The sequence below is a fragment of the Phyllostomus hastatus genome, unplaced genomic scaffold, assembly GCF_019186645.2.
Source record: "Phyllostomus hastatus isolate PE091 unplaced genomic scaffold, TTU_PhHast_1.1 phas_contig_948, whole genome shotgun sequence".
Classification (NCBI taxonomy): domain Eukaryota; kingdom Metazoa; phylum Chordata; class Mammalia; order Chiroptera; family Phyllostomidae; genus Phyllostomus; species Phyllostomus hastatus.
In genome coordinates, this window is record NW_025333993.1 from 7,091,649 (window position 1) to 7,113,962 (window position 22,314).

Here is a 22,314-nt window from a genome sequence, read left to right on the forward strand (position 1 = left end):
CACAGCTACACATTGTTAAGGGCAATGAAATAGCAAAGTTAGTTTTAATGGCAATGTAATAAAAACCTACATCAGTAAAAATTAGCTATTTTTTAAATGCTACTAGCTAAAATACTAAACTCAAAGTATGAGTCACATTCTGATTACATATGTGTAATTATTGAGTGTATTTTGTTCACGATTGTAGCTTCTGAGTCTACATACAAAGTCAAAGAGTATGCAGTTTGCAAAATAAAAATTTTTCATAAATGTAAGTATATGGGGGAACAAAAGTAATCTTACAGTTAAGTATGCAAAACAGGGTTTATTCTTATAACTTATATTCTTCTCCACACGTACGCCTGTGCACCTGCTTTTGCCGCACCCTGTAGACGGAACCACAGACATCTAATCGCGACCCCACTCCGTCAAGGGCCCTCGGCGGCCCTGCATCTGCAAACCACAGCACCCTCAACCTGTAACTCACGTTCGCCTTCACTCGCTCAGCCCAGCCTCCAGTCTCCCCGTTACTCTGCTTCCCGCTCATCCCCGGCCCGGCCACGGCCCAGCACTGCGCCCACAATGATGTCGTCGCCTCAGACACTGCTGCTTCTTCCCCTTCCCACGCAGACATTCTTTTCTCGGCCCGAGAGCCCCGCAGACTTTCCAGCACCGCACTCATCTCAATCACCACTGTCTCCAAGAAGCCTTTTCCCACGCTCCAAGGATGCACGTCACCCCCCGCGCCCACCCAGAGGGCTGAGGGCACCTGCTGCACGCCACCATCTCTTCATGCCGCGCATCTGGCGTCAGAAACCACAGCAGGTACCTGACACCCACTTCATGGAAGCTTACTGAACCCACAGAACGGAAACACTAGGTCCAGCCCATCGTCTGGTAAAGAGAAACATTAAAAGTTGGTTGCAAAAGCTTATTTTTTTAAGATCAGGCTTAACCAGAAATTATGCATATGCAGATTTAACTGCGTGGGGAAAAGGGCTACGTCTCTTAAGTCAGTCAGCACGTGGTGAACGAAAAAGAATGTACACTCTGTGGCAGACACAGTATTTCTTTTGAATCCCGAAGCACTGGAGAACCAAGGCCTCTTACCAAAATGCATTCCCAATTACCAGTGAAATTCAGGAACTTCAGTTATAGAATATTTCTGGTGAAAATTACTGTTCTGCTTATAAACGAAAGCCAATATTTTTAAATAAATCAGAGTTTTGGATGTATTTGGTGACTAAAATTAAAGGTGACAAAAAGCCCAACAAGATTCATTTACTTTTGCAAAAAGGCTCTATTCTGAGCTAATGCCATGTCAAACACGTAATGCAGAGCTACAACATTCGAGAGGAACCGACACTATCACACCGGGGAGCGCACATCCTTCCACAAAGAATTCAGAATGAAATAAGATGAATCAAAAATGAAATCAGAGTTGGAAAACAAAACATGCTAGACTTAAAACCTTAAAAAAGCTGATTTTCAGACTCTATCACTGAATTCTTAACATGCACCCCCCCCCCAAAAACCCTCCCGTGAAAGCGTGTGAAGGACAAGCAGACTGACACAGGACAGTGTCCATCGTCCTGAACCGAATCCCACGATGGATGTGGCTGGGAGGAAGGCTCTACTATACTTAGGAACTACCTCCAGAAAGGCAATCACCTACCAGACACCACTTGTTCACACTACTGCGTCAGCACTAACTAAAACCCGCAATCTCATCCCAGCACGACACAAGCCGGGATCTACAACCAAATGCAGTCAGTCAGAGATGTGCATCTGTGTCTGAGACCCACACTCATCGCTAGGTCAGGGCGAGTTCCTCAGCCCCCATTTCCTCACCTGCAAAACACAGGTAAACCATTCTGTCCCCCTGATAAGATTATTCAGGACCACGTGAGAAATTCATATTGAAGTATTCTAAGTTCAAGGGCCATGCCAATGTTACTAAAATCACTACCATCTCATTAGGTGCAAGCATATTATTTCACATCTGATCCAGTAACAAGTTATTCTACTTTTGCAAAAGACGGGGACATTTTCAGCTTACCTTTAACTGATATCCAACTTTTTCATAAGCTTTGATGAGTCTATTTCTGTGATACATCATTATCCCATAATGATCTTTATTTCTGCAGTTGAATCCAAAAGTAATTCTCACTGTTTTAGTCTTAAATGTTAAGGAAAATTCTGAACACGCCACCTCACTCCCTTCAAACCATCCTTTCTATTTCACTCTTGAGAGCCCCAAAGTGCACAAAAAGGGGCAAAGTTAGAAAGGATCAGGATCGGTATGTCAAGAGAAAAGGAGACAGGGGCAGGCACACCCGACTAGTACAGCCCTACACGGTTATGGCATCGTGAAGGGGAAAACAAAGGATACTAAAAACTTGGGTCGATAAACATCATGTTCGATGTAAGCAAGACTCTTTGAAACCAGCTGCGTCTTCACTTTCTGTCCACGCAAGATGATCTGCATTCTTGGCTTTAGATACAATATACTGCAATAAGCCTGAAAAGACATACAACAATTATCTACTGCTTTGTTCAACACTACTTACGCATGCATTTAAGCAGCTCACACCTTACTTTCATAAAGGACCTATTAACTCTTCGATAAAAATAACACACTATTCACTAAAAATAAACTCAATATAGTAAGCCAAGCCCTGGCTGGTGTGGCTCAGTGGACTGAGCACTGGCCTATGAGCTAAAATAAAAGGTCACTGGTTCGATTCGCAGTCAGGGCATATGGCTGGGTTGTGGGCCAGGTCCCCAGTAGGGGGCACTCAAGAGGCAACCACATACTGATGTTCTCCTCTCTAAAAATAAATAAATAAAACCTTAAAAAAAATAATATATATATACACACACACACACTATTGCCAGTAAAATACCTATGTTGCTATGTTAAGTGAAAAAAGTTACAACAGCACATATATGATATGATCTTATTTTCATTTATTAAAAATGTATACATGGCCCTGGCCAGCGTGGCTCGGTTGGTTGGGAGTCACCCCATAAACTGAAATGCCGAGGGTTTGACTCCCTGTCAGGGCACGGGCCTGCGCTGCAGGTTTGGTCCCCAGTCAGGACACATGCAAGAAGCGACCAATGTTTCTCAACCTCTCCTTCTCCCTCTCTTCCCCTCTTTCCGGAATCAATTTTTGTAAAGTATACATGTACAAAAAAGGACTGTATTTTCTGACTCTGTGTCAAGTACATATATGGCTATAATCTTTAATAACATCAATAAATTTTATTTAGACAAAAAATAGCAAACAAATAAGCAAAAGGGACAGTTACAAGTTTGAAAAGGAAAAATTATAAATAATGCACCAATACTTACTACTCTCCATAAGTATAGACAAGCATAGCACTTTTTCAAAAGTGAGCTTTAATAATGTAAATATGTTCTCAATTCCTTTTTTTTTAAGACTGTATTTTTAGAGGGGAAGGGAAGGAGAAAGAGAGGGAGAGAAACATCAATGTGTCGTTGCCTCTCGCCTGATCCCTAACAGGGACCTGGCCCGCAACCCAGGCATGTGCCCTGACTGGGAATCGAACCAGCAACTCTTTGGTTCAGAGGCTGGCATGCAATCCACTGAGCCACACCAGCCAGAACTGAACATGTTCTCAATTCTTAATGTATGAAAGTTCAGATACTTTAGAATCCTGACCAAATTGTGCATTCTTAAAAAATGTTTAAAATATGCTCTTCTGTGCTTACGTCCAAGGTATCAGAAATCTCCCCAGGAAATGAACTGAGTAACTCAAGGATAGATGAAAGGTTCATTGTAAAACTACAATTTGATCTTACTTGTTTTTCCTGTCTCCTGATTTCAATGGCATCGAGTGGTGCTTTGGCCTTTATAAAACTGACTCATGATATTTTAAAAGATAATACTTTGTGGTTCACTAAACCAAACCATCTACTATGGCTGCCTCCAGAGCCACTCACACTTGTGAGCAAGGTCTTCGTAACAGTTAGGACACACTTCAGTAACACACTGGAGTGTGTGAAGTAGTAATAGCAACAGCTATTACTTTAATTGCTAACCAAGTTAAATGGTAAACTTGTAAATGTCAAATGGTACAGTGGGTTACTAATTTCCTCAATCTCAAAAACATAACTATTTCTAGGGTCAAATTTCAGAGAGATTTATCACAAAACTTTTTTAATGTATATTAATCTCTAGTCTATATATAATTTATTGTTTTAGGATGTCAATAGGTGTGTATTCTAGAATATTTTAAAATAAAAAAAAGAGAAACTCTGAATTAGGCAGTGCTGACTGCCTCATCAACATGGCCGTCACAGGCCAGACTGGTCCCGGGCTGGCCAACTTAAATAGCACCGCCCGGTGAAGGAGCTACAGACACTGTTAGAGCCGATGCCTTCGCAATGAACTGCTTCTAAGTCAAAACGCAGCAGTGTGCTCGTGAAGTTTCAGTGGCTGGCTCCTGCCTGAGACGCTTGCGTTCAGAGGTCGGTCGCGGCAGGTGTAGGTCGCGGCAGGTGTAGCGCCGGCCCACAGCCTAACGCCCGCCCTCGGCGATGCTCTCGCGTCCGCGGGAGAGCCGGGTACTCACTCACCCGCAGGGAGTAGTCGCTCTCCGGGGCGATCTGGTCCATTCTCTCCTGCTTCTTGTACCCCTTCCTCCCTGTCGTCTCATCCAAGTCTTCTGGGATTCTGATGTCATATTTGTCCTTATCAAAATCAAACTCTGTTGCCCCTTTGTAGCTGTAAAAACAATTTTTTAAAGGAGCAAAAATTTAACTTCACAACAAGCAACGAAATACTATTAGTTAACACAACAAAGCAAGAAATAAAATGAAAGGAATCCCCCAAAATGTAAAAAAAAACTATTCACAAACATTGCTGGTGGGAAGGTCAAGTAACAGAGCCACTTTGAAAAACATTCAGGCAGTTTCCTAAAAAACTAAACATAAAACTCCCCGGCAGCCCATCGTATGACACTCCTGGTCATCTACTTTAGGAAAACGAAGACTATATTCCCACAAAACCTGTGAACACCCAGAGGGCCTTCGGCAGGCGTGTGGGTGCACGCCCTGGGCTCCCCCACCCACGCTGGTTCTGGGCAAGAAAAGGTGGCAAACCACTGCAAACAGAAGAACCTGCACGAGGAGATTCATGCTGAACGAGAGACACTGATCACAAATGGCTTCACGCTGTGACTCCTTTATTGTAACACTCTTGAAATGAGCAAGTCACAGAAATGTAGACCGTGTGGGAGGTTGCCAGGGATTAGGAAAGAATGGGTTCTGGTCATAAAAGGACAACTTGAGGAATCCCCGTGGTGACAAAAGTGTCCTGCATCTTGACTGTGTCAATGTCAGCATCGACACCACTGCTGTCCTACAGTTCTGTGAGACGTCACCATCGGGGACACTGGGTAAAGGGTGCACGAGACCTCCACCATTCTTACAACTGCACATGAATCTGTAACTACTTTAAAATACAAAGTTTAAATTTAAAAAACTGGGGGAGGGACAAGGAAGCAAAAGTGAAAAAAGGGGGGAGGGGACACAGGAGGTGAAAAAAAGCAGCATATTTAAAGTATTTTTATTTACCACTATTTATGTTTTATTCCTACGGCTCAGTATGTCTTAGACCTCTCAATATTACATGTTCATCCTGCATTTTAAAACTTCTATTTGCAAAGGATCTTGTTCTCGCCGCAAGAATAAAGAACCAGAAATCCCAGCAACACCTAGGCCTCATCTATGTTACTTTTCTTACCAGATGCTAAATCACACTTGGCCTTAAGTCCTGGGCCAAGTGAACAAAGGTTTCTCTTTTAACTTAAAGAAGCTGGACGTTAGCTGGGTTTTCATTGTCTCATGTATTTATTTGTTTGTTTTAAGGAAAGGGGTGGAATAATAAAGAGAATAGATTACTATGGAGACTAAACCTCAGGGCTAGGAAATTTATTTTTAGTAACATGTAATTATCTCAATTGAAGCCAAAGTGGCCTCAATAAAATATCCCTGGACAAGTCGAACCACTGACTATGCCAAAACACATGCCCTTTCCCCCGTGCGTCTACTCCGAGTCACAGTCAGTGGGCGACCGCAGCACGGTCACTCCGGCACGTGCACCCAGCTCCCCGATGCACGGGCGACCGCAGCACGGTCACTCCGGCACGTGCACCCAGCCTCCCCGATGCACGGGCAACCGCAGCACGGTCACTCGGGCACGTGCACCCAGCCTCCCCGATGCTCAGCAGCTAGCCGAAGACTGTATTTACCTTCTAAGATTCCAAATGATGATCCTCGTCCCCTTCTTACCCATGATTGCATCCAGTTCTGCTAGTAAACTCTGTTCCGTAGAAAACAGAGAGTATTCCAGAATTGCAGCAAGGCTTGCTTCCGACTCCACTAAATTAATCATCTGTCGTATATCCTAAGTTAAAGAATTGGACCAACAACATAATCTCCACAACTGCAATACAGAAGCCAACTCAAACAGAAAAATAATGTCCTAAGTTGTAAATGACTGATTTCTAATGAATACCCAGAAGGATGAGCAAGTTTATTATCCCTAATTTAACAATATCTAAAATGTGTTTACACAGAAGTTATTTTCCTAACAATAGCTTGCTTGTTGTTGCAATTAGGGAAACTTTCAAGCCACACCACAAGTCTTATCAGACCACAGTAAGACGGACATAGAGAGGAAGGCCGCAGGAAGCTCAGTATGAAACGTAACCACCTGACGGCGAGGCCGCCCGCGGCACGATTCCCAGACAGGGGAGGAGGAGCGGGCGCTCAGCCACGGGTGCGGGGCAGAGGGGCGGGGGCAGGAACGGGAGCTGGAATGGAAGGCGGGATGAAAAACAGGGATCTGCAGGCAGGCAACAGGACGGAGTGGTTCACATTATTTCTTCCGAGTTTCCGCGGTTTCCATGTCAAAATCAAAAGGATATGGTGCTTGCTGAATGCCACTATCGGGACGACGACATGTTCCGCTTTTATGGCCTCCAAGTAGGTCTGCGACAAGAAGCCCACACTCATGGTCTCCCCGTTTTTGGTGAAGACGATGGCATCCTTCCCCAAACGCATAGAGCCCGACTTGAAGCCGTTCCCATACAGTCCGACTGGGACGTGACCGTTCATGGTGACTTTGTCACTGAAGCCGAAGCTAGAAAAGGAAAGAGAGTTTAAAAATAAATACATATGATCTTCATGCTTTTAAGTCAAACACTGTAACACATAAAAAGCCTGGTTTTGTGCGCTGGCCTCATCCTCCCTAGATGCTCATCTCAGGCCATGAACTCACCTACCTTAACGCGTTTTCACACCCGCGGATGAAGGAAACCAAGCCTGCGTCAGAGGCGGGTACGGGTTACTCACACCAAACAGGAGCCCGCTCCTTGGCACAGCCTGGCCAAGGGGCTGAGTCATCACGGGGGCCCCTGGGCCCTGAAACTGCACCCCATGAAATCTCTTCCTGCAAGCGTGAATGATCCTCCTGTTCTCACAAGCCTACAGTTGTGAATGCCGCTGGGACCGCCTCGGCTTTCCGACTCTGTGGGGAGTATGGCCGAACAGCAGAAAGGCCTCTGCTACCGAAGGCTCCCTGCGCCTGTCCTAAGTGTCTTCGTCTGCATCTCAGGCACATCTGGTTTCACACTGACACCCTGTGCCGGGACCCCGCAGCCCGAGGCCTCACGACCATTTCAGGCTGCTCCCCGTCCTCTGTAGAATCCCTAAAAACCACCCTGCACCCCGGGCGGTAAGTCTTACTGGAAACACTGGTCAAAACTAATTCACAGTAAAATACAGATAACGGGTATCAACGTGTTACAGCTCTATAAAAAAATGGCAGAGTTTTAGACGAGCCAGATTCGGCGGGGAGTGAAGGGCAGAACGGCGGCGACTGCCTAACAACCCAACGGGCAGAGACAGCGGGGAAACTTCGAGAACGGGGCACACTGTGGGAGCAGCAGCTCCTGTTTAAACAACAAAAACTACGAGCAATAGTGCGACACACGAAACCCTTGAATTAAGTGAAAAACAGTGACTTTCAGACAGGTAACACCTGTACATACCTTAGCATTTTGTGCAACTTATCTGAAGTCATGCCATTCCCATTATCAGTGAATGTCAGGCATATGTGGTTGTTTATCACGGTTTTGTCAATCCATATCTGCTTAGCATTCACGTCAGGATCATATGCATTATCTGAGGATCAAAGTTTTGAGAAATTTTGAGCTTGCATTTCTAAAAAGAGCAATTAGTTCAGAACAACTCCTTAACAAGCAACAGAGGAATGTATTTTAAGGACATTTAAACAGCTAAAATGTTAAGAACTCCTAAGACTTGAAAACACGGAACCAGAGAAGTGTACCCTGCTCTGCATTGCTCATTGACTGTTCCAGAATTAACTCTTCCCAAGGCCCTCCATTCATTACACACAGAGCAAAGGCTGGTATCCGCTACACTGAGAAAGGGTAAAAACGAGAAGAATCACTGTATTGCAGAGATAACTGAGATAAAAGGGTCTTCTGCCCAAAGAACCAGCGGGGATCCGGAGGCGGCTGCCGAACAAAGGAGAGAACGGCAGCATCTCCTGTTAAGCTGCACCTGTGGATGAAGGTTTACCTTCCACCTGAGTTCCTCACATTGTGGCCCTTTTCAATTGTTAAAGAGAAACCCACAGGCCCAAAATAGTGTCCCTGTGCGAAAACCCCATGACACCAAACCTCGATTTAAATACCTGGTTTAATTGCAGCTTTAGCCTCTCCCAGAAGTGAGATCTTAATTAACCTTCCCCAGCCCGGGATTCCCCGGTCAAGCACCAGGAAGGCGATCTGTCCCAGGGGACCTCTCCATCCCTACGCGGAAGGACAGGTGAGCGCTCCACGGGGCGATGACTCCCCAAAGGTGGCCCCCCCCAAAACCCTTCCACTGTGCACCGCCCCTCAAGGGCCCTTCTAGGTGCTAGGTGGGATGCTGCCCACCCCCCTTCATGAACTGCTTCACTGCCAATCAGCTCTCCACACTTTCTTGGTAAATTTTGTTTTTAGAAACAATCTAATCACAGTCTCTGGTGGCCTTTGCGCTTCACTGATCTCTGTTCACCTTCCACTCAACACCCTTCTTTAGCAACCTTTTCTCTCAGCACGGGTAAGTATGAAGGGATACATCAAAAAAAATTTAAAATTTCTCATGGTACCCGCAGTACAATGAACTTGTGAACTCTAAGACCCATCCGAATAGCCCAGTCGTTCCCATACAAACAAGGGCTCTCGCACTGCCCTTCCCTGAGGCAGCCTGCAGTGAAGTCAAACCACCTTCTGAAAGCCGACCACAGCCTCTCACCGACACCTTGGCCTCCGACAAACCGACAGACAGCCGCCCAGAGCGCATGACTCTCAGGCACTCTAACAGAAAGCTGGAGAGTGAGTGTATGGGAAAGAACCACCCCAGGCTGGGGGGGTTCTCTGGGTCCCCATAAAAAAGAATGACAGTGAGGAGCTGCAAACTTATAGCACAACCACTCAGGGTTTTTAAAACACCTGGCCCCGGCGGGCTACCTCGATGGGGCGCAACACTGTCCTGCACACCAAAAGGTTGTGGGTTCAATCTCGGTCAGGGCACGGACAGGAAACAACTGACCGATGTTTCTCTCTTTCTCTTCCTCTCTCTCTAAAAAAAAAATCAATAAACGTGTAACATATCCTTGGGTGAGGATTCAAAACCAAACAAAACCAAAGAACACCTGAAGAGCGTGTTAGCTGGGAGGCTGGAAAATCAAACTATGCCAAGGAAAAGAAGGGTGCTCAAAATTTGCTTCTTTCTAAACTAGATCCTTCACTGGTAAAGAATCTGAAGTATATCCAAGTGCCCTTGCCAAGGAGCTCAGGTCGGTAGAGAGTCCCCTTGACACACCAAGGCTGCAGGTTCCACCCCTGGCCAGGGTGCAAGAGAAGCAACCGGTGAATGCGCAAGTCAGTGGAACAACCAATTGATGTTTCTCTCCCCCTTCCCCCTCACCTCCCTCTCTCTAAAAAATAAAAAAATAAATCAATAAACTTAAAAAATAATAAAGTCCTTATAAGAATACCTAAGAATATAATTTCCCTTCATTATGTTTCTCAAACACAGGCTTAAACTAAAATTCATGGGCACGAATCTCTCCCCCCAAATCACGACCCATAATGTAACCCTGAGCACCGCCGTGGCTTCTCCTCTCATGTTCATCACGACGCTGTTCGACTGCAGTCCAGCGCTCTGCCATCCTACCTGGCGGTGGGAGCACGATTTATCGCCACAACTCTAAATAACATAACGCTAATCCTCCCACTTAACTAATACCAGAAAAAGGAATCCACTGTGTTTTACATACTTCCCCCCCAAAAAACAGTAATTCTCATTTTTTGCAGGTCTCTTTATTATAATCAGAAAAATATTTTCAACATAAATGCTTTATGAACTTAGCAAGTTAAAATACTTTGAAAGTAGCATAGGAAACACTGAACAGTGACTAAGGTCACATCCATTTGAATGGCTATTATACTAAGAAACCTTCAACCTTTACCCATAATGTTATCATCTGAGACACGTTTGTTTTCTCAAAAAGCACATTTACAGAATATTATTTTTCAATGGAGTTTTTTTAAAACTTCAACGGCAAGCAACAGGTTACATACGGAATGTTAATTTTACGTACCTATTAATTCAGCAACTGCACTGAATGGCCACGTGTGGCTAGTAGAATTTGTATGTAAAAACTTCGGGCAAAGCTGAAACAAACCAATGATTCACGTAAATTCAAGTCTTACTTTTCAGGATAGAAGCTGAGAAAAGAAAAATTCTGAGGGGCCCTAAATTAAAACACCACAGGGGAGTGGGAGAAAGCACCCAGGCGACAGCTGCGGGCCCGCTCACCACAGACGGCCCACACTCCCGCACCCCGGACTGCACGCGGGAGCTCTGAACCCCTCCGGTCGGGACCGCCGGCCTCCGCGGCATCCTGCTCCGACGCGAACCTCCAGGGCTGTTTCCCACAGCCCATCCAAAGAAGTAAACACCCCTTCCTTACTGGCTGTGCCCCGGGCCTGGGAACACGCCCCCGCCCCACTTCCCGCCTTTTCCTGCCCCACCGCTCTCCTTACCTGTAGCCAATGCAAACTCTCTCCAACCAACTTAATCTGTTTTACAAAAACTTCACGCACAAGGTGCCCACCAACCCCAGGACTGTGGACATGTTTATGTTTGTCTTTCCCAACCGGCCCTGCTGCTGCTGACCTTGACTTCACTCCCAGGTTCTGGTCCCTTTCCCGCTACCATTTGGCTCCATACACCCTTTCTTTCAAGAGCTTTCAGCCATGCAAACTGTTTGTTTAGCAACACCAGTATAACCTTCTGTCCTTGCATTAGACAACACCGAGATCAAGTAAAAAATAACCTCGCTGCTTGTTTCAGGATATACCTGGAAATACAATGCAGGAGATAAGATTCCTGGAAGATGAGGCTGTCATCAACAAAACAGTTTTACTCATCGACACTTTCTTCAGGACTTCTGGTCAAGATGGCAGCACAGGTGAACACAGCTCACCTCCTTGAACAACCACATCAAAATTACAACTAAAATACAGGACCACCACCACTTAGAGCCGACATACCAAGCTAAACAGAGTATGACAACCACAGAATTAAAGGAACCACATCCATCCAGGCTGGTAGGACCGGGTTCCAGTGCCAGGAAGTAAGTCCCCCTAAATTCTGGCTGCAAAAGCCAGCGAGGATTAAGTCGGTGGAAGAAACTTCTAACGTCCCAAACACTTCCTCTTCAAGAACGCACACACAGACTCACTCGGACTCACTCCCTCTGCACTCCAGCACCGGGGCAGCAACGTGAAAGGCACAGTGGCACACAGGAGGAACCCAGGTGCCTGCCATTACGGCAGGAGCTGGGGGACAGCTTTCTCCCAGGCAGAAAGGTGGGTGGGCAGAGGCCATTGTCCCTTTTCTGACCACTCCGCCCCCACCCCCCAGAGCCACAGAGCAGCCAGGTGACATTCTGAGACTCCAATCAACCTGGCTAACACCATTTGCCCTGCCCTGGAGAACCCCTGAGGCTCTGTCCCACCCAACTTCTGGGCCCATCCAAGCTGTTAACAGCGTCTTTTCCATATGAATGCCTGGTCTTGGCTCTGCTTCACAACTTCCTAAATACTGTCAAACAAGCAACAGGTGGCCCCAGCCCCCACCCCCATACCTCTTGCTAAGCAGCCCCAGGCCTGGCACTAAGAGCAGCCAGATAGATTCATAGCTTGGCTTCACCTAGGAATCCCCAAACCAGCACAGTTAGCAGCCATCTCAAATTGCTTTACAGCTCAGGCAAGGTGGCCCTGGGCACAACACAGGTGGGGGCTGACCTTGGCCCTTACCACCCAGGAAACACCAGGGCCAGCACACCCAGTGGTCAACTACAGACCACTGCCACCCTGCCCCCGCACAGCTGATCCTTCACAGAGGGCGAGGTCTGTGGGAAGTGGTCACAGTCACTTGCAGCTCAGTCCCTGCCACTGAGTGGCCTGGGTAAATCCCTCCCAGTGACCGGCCAACAGCAGTAGAGGCTCAACCACAAGAGGAAGGTGTACACAGCCCACATGAAGGCCGCAGCTCCGGTACCGAGCCTGGGTGATAGGGGAGGCTGTGCCACTTGACCCTACAGGACATCTACTAGAACAGGTCACACTACTAGGACAGGGAGTCAGAGCAGCTCTAACTAATACACAGAAACAAACACAGGGAGGCGGCCAAAAGGAAACAAAGGAACATGGCCCAAATGAAAGAACAGATCAAAACTCCAGAAAGAGAGCTAAACAAAATGGATAAGCAATTTATCAGATGCAGAGTTCGAAACACTGGTTGAGGATGCTCAGGGAACTCAGGGAGGACCTGAGCAGCATAAAAAAGATCCAGTCAGAAGCACAGGATGCACCAATTGAAATAAAGACCAATTTATAGGGCAACAACTGTAGAGTGGATGAGGCTGAGAATCAAATCAATGATTTATGTTCTAAAGAGGCAAAAAACAACCAATCAGTACAAAAAAAAGTACCCAAAATAACAACAACAACAACAACAATGATAGTATAAGCACCGTCTGGCACAACTTCAAGAGGTCCAACATTCGCATCATAGGGGTGCCAGAAGAAGAAAAAGCAGGAAATTGGAAATCTGTTTGAAAAAATAATGAAAGAAAACTGCCCTGACTTGGTGAAGGGAGGAGACATGCAGGTCCAGGAAGCAGAGAGTCCCAAACAAGGTGGATACGAAGAGGCCCACTCCAAGACACACCATAATTAAAATGCCAAAGGTTAATAAAGATTCAGAGAGAATCTTAAAAGCAGTGAAAGTAAAGCAGTTAGTTACCCACAGGGGAGTTCCCATGATACTGTCAGCTGATTTCTCAAAGAGAATTTTGCAGGCTAGAAGGGATTGGCAAGAGATATTTGAAGTCATGCAAAGCAGGAACCTATAGCCAAGATTGCTCTACCCAGCAAAGCTATCATTTAGATGGAAGGGCAGATAAAGAGCTTCCCAGACAAGAAAAAAAACTAAAGGGGTTCATCATCACCAAGCCATTATTATATAAAAATGTCAAAGGGACTTATTTAAGTAGAAGATAAAAACTGTGAATAAAAAGGTAAAAATATATATCTATCAACAACTGAATCTAAAAAACAGACTAAGCAAGAACAAAGACAGAACCACGGATACAGAGAGAGTTTGCATGATTGCCAGATGGAGTGGGTGTGCAGGGGAACGAGTGAAGAGGTGAGGGGATTAAGAAGTACAGTATAGGGCCCTGGCAGGTGTGGCTCAGTGGACTGAGCGCTGCCCTGGGAACCCAAGGGTCAGTGGTTCAGTTCCCAGCCAGGCACATGCCTGGATGGGGGACAGGTCAGGTCCCCAGTAGAGTGTCATGAGAGACAACCACACATTGATGTTTCTCTCCTTCCCTTTCTCCCTCCCTTCCCCCCGTCTAAAAATAAATAAAATCTTAAAAAAAAAAAGAAAAAAAAGAGGTACCATATAGGAAATGGAGTAACCAAGGAATACATCTGGTGGGAGGGATTGCCTGAGGAAATGCAGTGTGCTGGGGGGGTGGGGGGGCAAAAGGGGGAAAATCAGGACAACTGTAATAGCATAATCAATATAATTTAAAAAAAGGATAAAGGACTTGAATAGATACTTTTCAAGACAGTATACAAATGGCCACGAAGCACCAGAAACACTGCCCAGAGCACACTAATCATTATCGAAATGCAGACTGAAACCACAACGAGATAGCCAGAGCTGTAAGTAAAAAATAAGCCCACTTCGCCAACACAACAAAACCGTAAAACGGGAAGTACTGGGGAGGACGTGCGGAAACTGGAGCTCCTGCGTCCTCTTTGAAGGAACATAAAACGGCACAGCCACTGAGGGGGCTCTTAAAAAAATAAATAAATATAGAATTACCATATAATACAGCAATTCCATTTTCGAGAAAATACTGAGAAGTACCGAAAGCAGAGTCTCAAAGATGTATTTATATACCCGTGTTCGCAGCAGCGTTATTCACAATAGTCAAAAAGCGGGAGCAAACCCAACCACGCACGGCTGAATGAACAGACAAAGTGTAGTATATTTACACAACAGAGTATTACCCAGCCTCACACAAGAAATTCTGACACATGCTACAACACGGATGGACTCTGAGGACACTGCGCTAAGTGAAATAATCCATTCACAAAAAGACATGTGCTTATGATTGCATTTGTACAAGGCCCCTAGAGCAGTCAAATTCCCAGCGAGTACCATGGAATGGTGACTGTCGGGGGCTGGGGGAAAGGGGAACGGAGAGCCACTTTTTTAATGGGCAGAGTTCCACTTCTACGAGATGAAGAGGGCGGGGGGGGCGGGCGGGGGGGCGGAGGTTGCACAACAGTGTGAATGTACTTAACGTTGATGAACTGCACACTCAAAAATGGTTCAGGTGGCAAGTTTTATGTTACGTGTATCTGACCACAATAATAAACAGAAACCAAGTCAGCAGGCTGAACAATGTGAAACTTCTCTCTCCTTCCCCTGCTGAGCTTCCAGAAGAGCGGCCGCCCGGCGCCAGCAGCAGGGGAGGAGATGTGAAGGTCCCTCCAGAGAGTGGGACCATCTCCAACAGTGCCCTTTGGGTCTGTCACAAGTGTGCTTTCTGGGTCACGTTCTTTCTTGTTGTTGTTGTTCTCACTTTAAAAAAATTACTGTAGAACAATGTTTAGTTATATTCCATATACTTATTTTGTGGTCTCACACCTCCATTCTCTAGTGTCCACAGGTACTGACACGGGTGCCCCCAACACAAGAGCTGGCTCCTTCCTGTGTGATCCATCACTCGACACTGGAGCCCACCAAAGGACTAGCTGGGCTCGGGCATGAACGCTTCTCAGTTAGCTGTCAGCGTCTCCCTCGGAAGTGAAAGCAGAAGGCTAATAGTCACCTCCGGTGCGGCTCAGCTGGCTGGAGCATCGTGCCGCACACCGAAAGGCCACAGGTTCCATTTCCGGTCAGGGAACAGACAAGAACCAACCAATGAATGCAAGGATAAGTGCAATACCAAACCATTGTTTCTCTCTCTCAAATCAATAAATAACTGTTTAAAATGTCCAAACAACATACAGGAAGAGAAACGTAAGTAGAGGTAATGCAGAGTAAAAGAAAATTTCAAAAGTACTATGACGAATATGCCCAGCGATAAGAATATTTTGTCCCTGGAGATTTTAAGAAGACATTCGGAAAATAGGACAGTGTTTATACTAATAAAATATATGTAAGAGAAAAGCAGGGAATCGAAGGGAAGAAGTCTCCCAGAAAGGAAAGAAAAACCAAGGAGAAGGGAAACAGCAGACAACAGAGAACAGAAAACTAGAGGGAAGATATCTGTTAAATAAATGAGAAAATGTTCTTGAGTTTTCAGGCTAGTGCCCAAAGCAATGCATAGGACTCCATTAAACAATAAAGTGTGTCTTTAAAATTTCAAGACAAATCACTTCTAATCTAGAATTTCAACCCAGCCAAATTATATATGTAAAGAGCAAGCAGTGGTACCAAAAACAGATTTCCCAGACATGACAGAAAAGTTTCTCTCGCCATGTTCTCTGTTCTTAGGAAGTTACTGTCTCTGGAAGGAGGGAGGGGCTCCACCACCCCACTAACTAAATAGCAGGTATTTCCCCAGCGCTTACAGCACGCACGCACCCTTTAGATGTATTTGCTCATTTAATTTCTAAAACAACCCTCTGAGGTGGTTAAAATTCTTCTTCCCAAACTTCAGACTGGAAACTCAGGCACCAAGAGGTTCACTGAAGTGACTTGCCCAGGCCGCACCCCCAGCTGTCACTCAGGCTCTGGACCCAGGCCAGCAGGCCCCAGCACCCCGCTCACCCCGCTCTCCGCCACCACGACTCTGAGCTCACCGAGGGCGAGAACCTCCGAAGAGGAATGTGAGGCATGGACACAGAACCAAAAGGGGAAGGAAACTTCCAGAACAAATGATAAAAGGAAGTCCCTAAATCACAACTGAACCAACCAAACTGACAAAATACTGGGTGTGCGTCAACATTTCTGGAAAAGATTGGCCAGCTCCCTGAAAGTTTGAATGAAAAAGTGATCAGTACAGAGGGAAACTAAGCAAACAAAATGCAAATCAATTATTAAGGGAAAACAAAAAGCTGTAGAGACAAGAAAATGCAACCATACTTCTGGCTGATTTGCTTGTGAATACTAGGAAAAGTGATAAATCACATAGTAACTCAACCACAGAAAGAGACATGCAAGCACTGGAAGGCCGGGAGGAGGTGCAGGGTGTGTGCATGTGTCAGCTAAACCCACGGCAGGACTTCTGGAAAACAACAAAATGGTATCAGCATTTTACTTAGAAAAATGGAGGCAAAAAGCAAATATTTAAATAAATTTTTGTCACTCCACATTCCATTCTGGGCTCTCCCAACCTACTAAATGATTTTTTTAAAATCTGCATTCATGATGTTCACCCTTTGTACCTTATGGCTTTTGACAAATACACAAACTCATTCACTCCTAGACCCTCTACTAACGCAGGCATTTGAGAGTTATACATAAAGTGAATGAGCATGGCCATATTCCAGTGAAACTCATGAATGGAAACTGAGAGGTTTATTTCACACAGTTTTCATGTTACAAAATGGTTTTTGATTTTGGGGGGGTAACCCCTTAAGATTAAGAGTCGCTCTCAGCTCTTTGGCCTCACAGGAGCAGGTGGCAGGCTGGGTCTGACCCATGAGCTGTGGTTTGCCTGTCCCAAAGCAAGGAGACCGCCAGAAGCTGCAGATGGGAGATTTCTGTCAACGAGGCTACAAACAGCACACGTCACCCACAAAAAATGACAACTGCTTCACCGGACAGCCAGCTAACCACACCGGCCTCTTGGACTGTTCGGATCCCTATCTTTGTTTTCTTTCCTACCTGAGTCTAGAACAGCCCCCGGACAGCACGGGGGGAAGGGAGGGAGAAGCGTATCCAGGGGCGCACAGGGGCAAAGCCAGCTCCCTCCTTTTTTCCACCAAGGGTTTCAGGGCCAGCATTTGGCCCAATCTGGGAGCGAGTGGGGTAGGACAATGAACTGAGTCCCAGTTATTAAACTAGATGAGGCCAGACCTGACAGTACCTGGGGCTAACTGCAGAGCATTCGAATCCGCCCAGAGTTCACCCAGGGGTAGCGATGAACAACTAGCAAACGGTATTTAAAGTCAGTAGTAAGAAAGAATAAAGTCGCTCTCGATCTTCAAACTCCTAAAATGCTACTTCACACACTAAACCAGTTATGTAACCAAGTGCCCTTTATTCAGAACGTGTAAACAACGCTTACTAACCAATAAACTCCCCCCAGCCCCAGAAGAAAAAGGAATGCAGAGAAACCGGCAAACCCTAGGCATTTTTCAGAAACACCGAAAGCCAATAAGCGTGAAACAGGAAAAGCTTTCAATTTCACTACAAGTCCAGGAAATGCAAAGTAAACCCAGATACCATTCGGCACCCGTCTGCGATGGAGTCCGAACCACGCCAGGTGAGAAGCTGGCTAAATGAATGAAACAAGGGGCAGGGCGACGCAACAGGGGTTGTCCCCGCGCGAGGGTTCAACGCTAGAGGCCGGGGCGGCCAGCCTCGGGCCAGGGTCAACCTCCCGCAACATGGGAGGTCCATTTCGGAATAACCACCACCACCAACTTTTTTTGAATACTCCGATAGTAAGCCACGCCCACATCGAAAGACGTGAAATTTTAATTTGTATTGTGTGACCACTCCCTACGATTTGACTCAGAGACCCGAGAAGTCGTGGAAGGATTTCCAGGAATCCGAAACTGGCGCGGTGCAGGGGCCGGCGGGGAAACCGAGAGTTCGCGGACTCGGGAGACTCGGCCCTGGGGCTTCACTAGCGGGAAGCGGCTGGAATTTCCACGAGTCAGACTCGTCCGGGCTCGCGGCGCCCAGTGCCGCGGCCAGGAGGTCAAGGCCGCCGGCGTTCCTGCCCGCAGCCCGCCGCTCCCTCCCCCGCCGGAGTGCCCGAGGGTCCACAGGCCCGGAGGGTCAGGGGGCTGGCGCCGTCCCAGGCTGGCCAGCACGCCTCCCGGGCCCTGCGGGCGGACCGCAGCGGCCAGACAGCGCAGAGGGAGCCGGAAGGAGGGGCCGCGGCCCCGGCCCTCCCCGAAGCCTCGGGCGCAAAACAGAAACCTAACGCGGGGGAAACGGGACGCAGCCCGGCCCGGCCCTGCCGGCCGCCCCGCCGCCCCGCGGACCGCACCGGGACGGCGGCCCCCTGCCCCGACCCCAACGCGGCCCCAGCCGCCCGCGACCAGTCGCCACCGCCCACTGCCGGCCCCCCCTCGCTTGCCCGCCTGCCCGCCCTCCTGGGACACGGCCGCTCCACCCCTCGCGAATGCTCACCGCGCTGAGGCGGATCCCGCTGGGTGGCTGCGTCGCCATCTTGAGCGAGCTACAAAGCCAGGACCGGCCTCTGTCGCAGCACGACCGGGAGGGGGACCGCCGGGACTGTTGTGGTGACCGGGAGGCCCCGCCCACTTCCGGGGCGTGTCCCGCGGGTGCCCCGCCCACTCACTTCCGCCTGCAGGCACTTTTGGGTTGTGTGTGTGTGTATGTGTGTGTGTGGGAAAGGCAAATTGCCCCGCGGGTAAAGGTAGATAAAGGCGGGTGCAGCGATAGATCTTGGACTCTCAGTGCGGGGCCGGCGGCTAGGGCGCCTGCGGAGGCGGGGCCGGCACGAAGGAGTCCCTGCATTAATGGGGCCTGGAGGCTCGAGGGTCTCGAGTTTGAAGCCCTGCATCGCGATGTGCGCTGGTGGCCCCGAAAGATAGACCCAAGGCGCTTGACCTGGCCAGACGCGAATTGCGCTGAAAAACACCATCCGTTGCCCACCTGTGTCAACGTGACCTGAAACCTTATTAACGAAATGAGACATTGCACCTTTTGCATTTACCCTGAAAATGACCATCCTTCAACCTGACAGAGCCCTTTCTCGCATGCGCATTCATTCAGTCCTTTTGCTCGACACACTTATTTGGTGTCAACTTTGAGGTGGGAATTGAGCTGAATAGGATATAGAAATGAGTAAGTCAAGGGCTGTCACTCACTGCAGGTAAAAAGAGGATCGAAAGGTTTTTAAGATACCCATTGTGTTTTTAAGACTGTAAAAGTGGCATTTTCTTTGTAAAAAAATGCTAATAATGCAGAAATATAAAACAAAATTTAACCCCAATTCCTTCACCAGAACATGTGAACAATGTGGTGTATATTACTCCACACTTGAAACTAGAGAAGTCTGCATTCCTGCTGCCTGTCACTACCAGCACCAATGAGCAGAGGCAAGGATTGAATCTTTATGGACTCTTTATTCAGATGCTGGTGATGTGACAAGATGGCAACCGTGGTAACATCTCATCTCAAGCCCATCTTTTTTTTCTCTTAGTTTTAGACTGAGGGCAAGAGAGGGAGGAAGAGGGAGAGAAACATCAATGTGTGGTTGCCTCTCACATACCCCCCACTGGGGACCTGGCTCGCAATCCAGGCCTGTGCCCTGACTGGAAATCAAACCTTTGATTTGCAGGCTGGTGCTCAATCCACTGAGCCACACCAGCCAGGACTCAAGCCAATATTTTTATAGGGAGAAGGAAAGGGTAGGTTAGGGGGTGGGAAAAGATTAATTAGACAGGAGTTGCAATCCAGCAGCGATTTTCTTAGTATTCATTTATCTGCTGATCAACAATCCTTTATCTGCCTCACCAGACTCCCTCCCTGAAACACAATGGCTCTGATACCATCAGCATTGTTAGCAGACCCCCTGGGGCACAGGTTGAATTGCTTGTCTACCTCCTAGAGGTCCCACATTGCATTCCCGTTCCTGGAATAACAGCTTTCCAATAGTCACTTAGGCCTATCAATTACAACTGACTATAAAATCTTTAACTCTTGGGTTTCCCATCAGGCTTATTTACTATACACTAAATATTATTTACCATATGGGACCAGACCTTACAGATGCTTCTCCCACTAGTGTTTTCATTTTATCTGATTAATTCATCTTGAGGCTTGTAAGTACTCAAACACTTTTGAATCAATGAGTAAAGAAATGAATGAGGAAAAGTTTAAAAAAAAAGTTGTGGTCTGTCGTCACCCTGACCACCAATCATTGGATAAATGGCATAATGTGAATCCCCTAAGAGTCATAGTTAATCCCATGAGAAATGCTCTGGATCTGGTAATTTCTCAGGTTTCCTCCAGCTAAAGATTGTGGGGCAGGATAGGGAGAAGCCAGAAAAATTCCCTCAAGTTCCGAACCAGGAAGGAGACTCTGAACAGGCCCTGACTCACCTGCCTCCCTCTCCCCTGCGGACCACTGGTTTAAGCGTTAAGCCCTCAGGTTCTGATCAGCATCAGATAATCTCAGGAACAAAGCCTGGGGTCTGTAGACCGCAGAGACAGAGTTTTAGTCAAACTGAAGATAACATCTAGGCCTCAGTTGTGTTTCAGCTTCTGGCCCAGAAAAGCAGCAAAACCAAAGCGATGCCGCCGTGCCTGACTGCAGGACCAGCTGCGAAGACTGACTGATGGGGGAACTCAAGAGCTGGAAAACTTTAGTTTTAAGTAATGGTTAATAAGCTTAGTAATGAATGCTTGTGAAAAGTTCCTCTTTCAGGAACTAAAGGCATGACACCCTGACTCCAGGAGCCCACAAGAATTCCACCCAGGAGCACTGCAAGCCATCAAGACAGCGTCTGAGCCACTGTGCTCCAGAGAGAGACGTCCACTGCCCAGAACACAGACAAGGAAATGCCAGTCAACAGATGCAAGAATGCTGCAGCTTTTATCTGATTATCCTTTCCCCCCCAAATTCCAAACCCCTTAACTGGTTTTTTTTTGTCCTTTCCTTATAAAAGGTGTTGGTTTGAAATGGAATATACGACGGTCTGTTAGGGTACATAACCCACTGTCTTCTCAGATCAATGTCCACCTAAATAAAGGACCCCAAAAGATTGAATCCCTGTCTCTGCTTATTGGTTCTGGCGGTGGCGGGCAGCAGGAATGCTGACCTTTCCAGTCTCATAATGACCCCCAGCCCTTGTGCCAACCAATCAGTAGAGACCACCACCCTGAAAGGACACATCTGGAAAGCTAGTGAATATTCTATTGAGATCCTCTCCTGAGACCTCCCCTAAAATTCCTGCCTTCAGAAAATATAAAAATCCTTAAGCCTAAGGAACCAGAGTGCATGCACTCTCTGTCCTGTCTCACCTCCTCCCCTTCTCTCCTAAGGCATGTATCTTTGCTTTCTTCCTCCACGGGTCCATCTTTTGCCTCGGTAACGTGTTTCCTGAGTCCATGCAAGCCAGCTGGCTCACTTCTCCTGCCTCTAACTTTCTTGCTAAAAGGCCAAGGCAGCCGTGCCCAGGCCCAGTCCCGTGGGTGTGCGCTTGCCCCTCCTACCTTACGCCCTTCCCTCGTTTCACCATCCCCAGCTTGAATTAACGTACTCTCAAAGTCTCCTGGGCCAGTGTTATGAAACTAGTTTTGAAATCTTTCCTGCACAACGTCAAGAACTGAGAGCCCACGACGCCACTAACAATTGTGTTGTTACTGGTGAGGCTGTTGTCTCTTCCTGACTGGCAAGGCAAGGCATTAAGGGTGCAGTGGTGACCAAGATATAGAAAAGTCCGAGACGTCAAGGTTGTGTGTATTAAATACGTTGTGAAATC

General features: G+C 47.1%; 1 protein-coding gene across 3 annotated transcripts in view; it reads right to left on the minus strand.

The window, feature by feature from the left end:
- The window catches only part of MORC3 (MORC family CW-type zinc finger 3), a 39,128-nt gene extending 19,145 nt beyond the window's left edge, over positions 1-19,983 (minus strand). The window contains exons 1-8 of one of the 3 annotated variants that reach the window (XM_045852565.1): positions 18,992-19,983; positions 10,689-10,761; positions 8,065-8,197; positions 6,940-7,154; positions 6,262-6,409; positions 4,586-4,733; positions 2,372-2,500; positions 2,039-2,158 (exon numbers count right to left, since the gene is read on the minus strand). In XM_045852565.1, the coding sequence (XP_045708521.1) occupies positions 2,039-2,158; positions 2,372-2,500; positions 4,586-4,733; positions 6,262-6,409; positions 6,940-7,154; positions 8,065-8,197; positions 10,689-10,761; positions 18,992-19,030 (1,005 nt within the window). In that variant the 5' untranslated portion in view covers positions 19,031-19,983. Of the gene's footprint in view, positions 1-2,038; positions 2,159-2,371; positions 2,501-4,585; positions 4,734-6,261; positions 6,410-6,939; positions 7,155-8,064; positions 8,198-10,688; positions 10,762-11,133; positions 11,191-18,991 lie in introns of those variants that run through there. The other 2 variants (XM_045852566.1, XM_045852567.1) reach the window with 2 other exon arrangements.
- Positions 19,984-22,314: the final 2,331 nt, after the last annotated feature.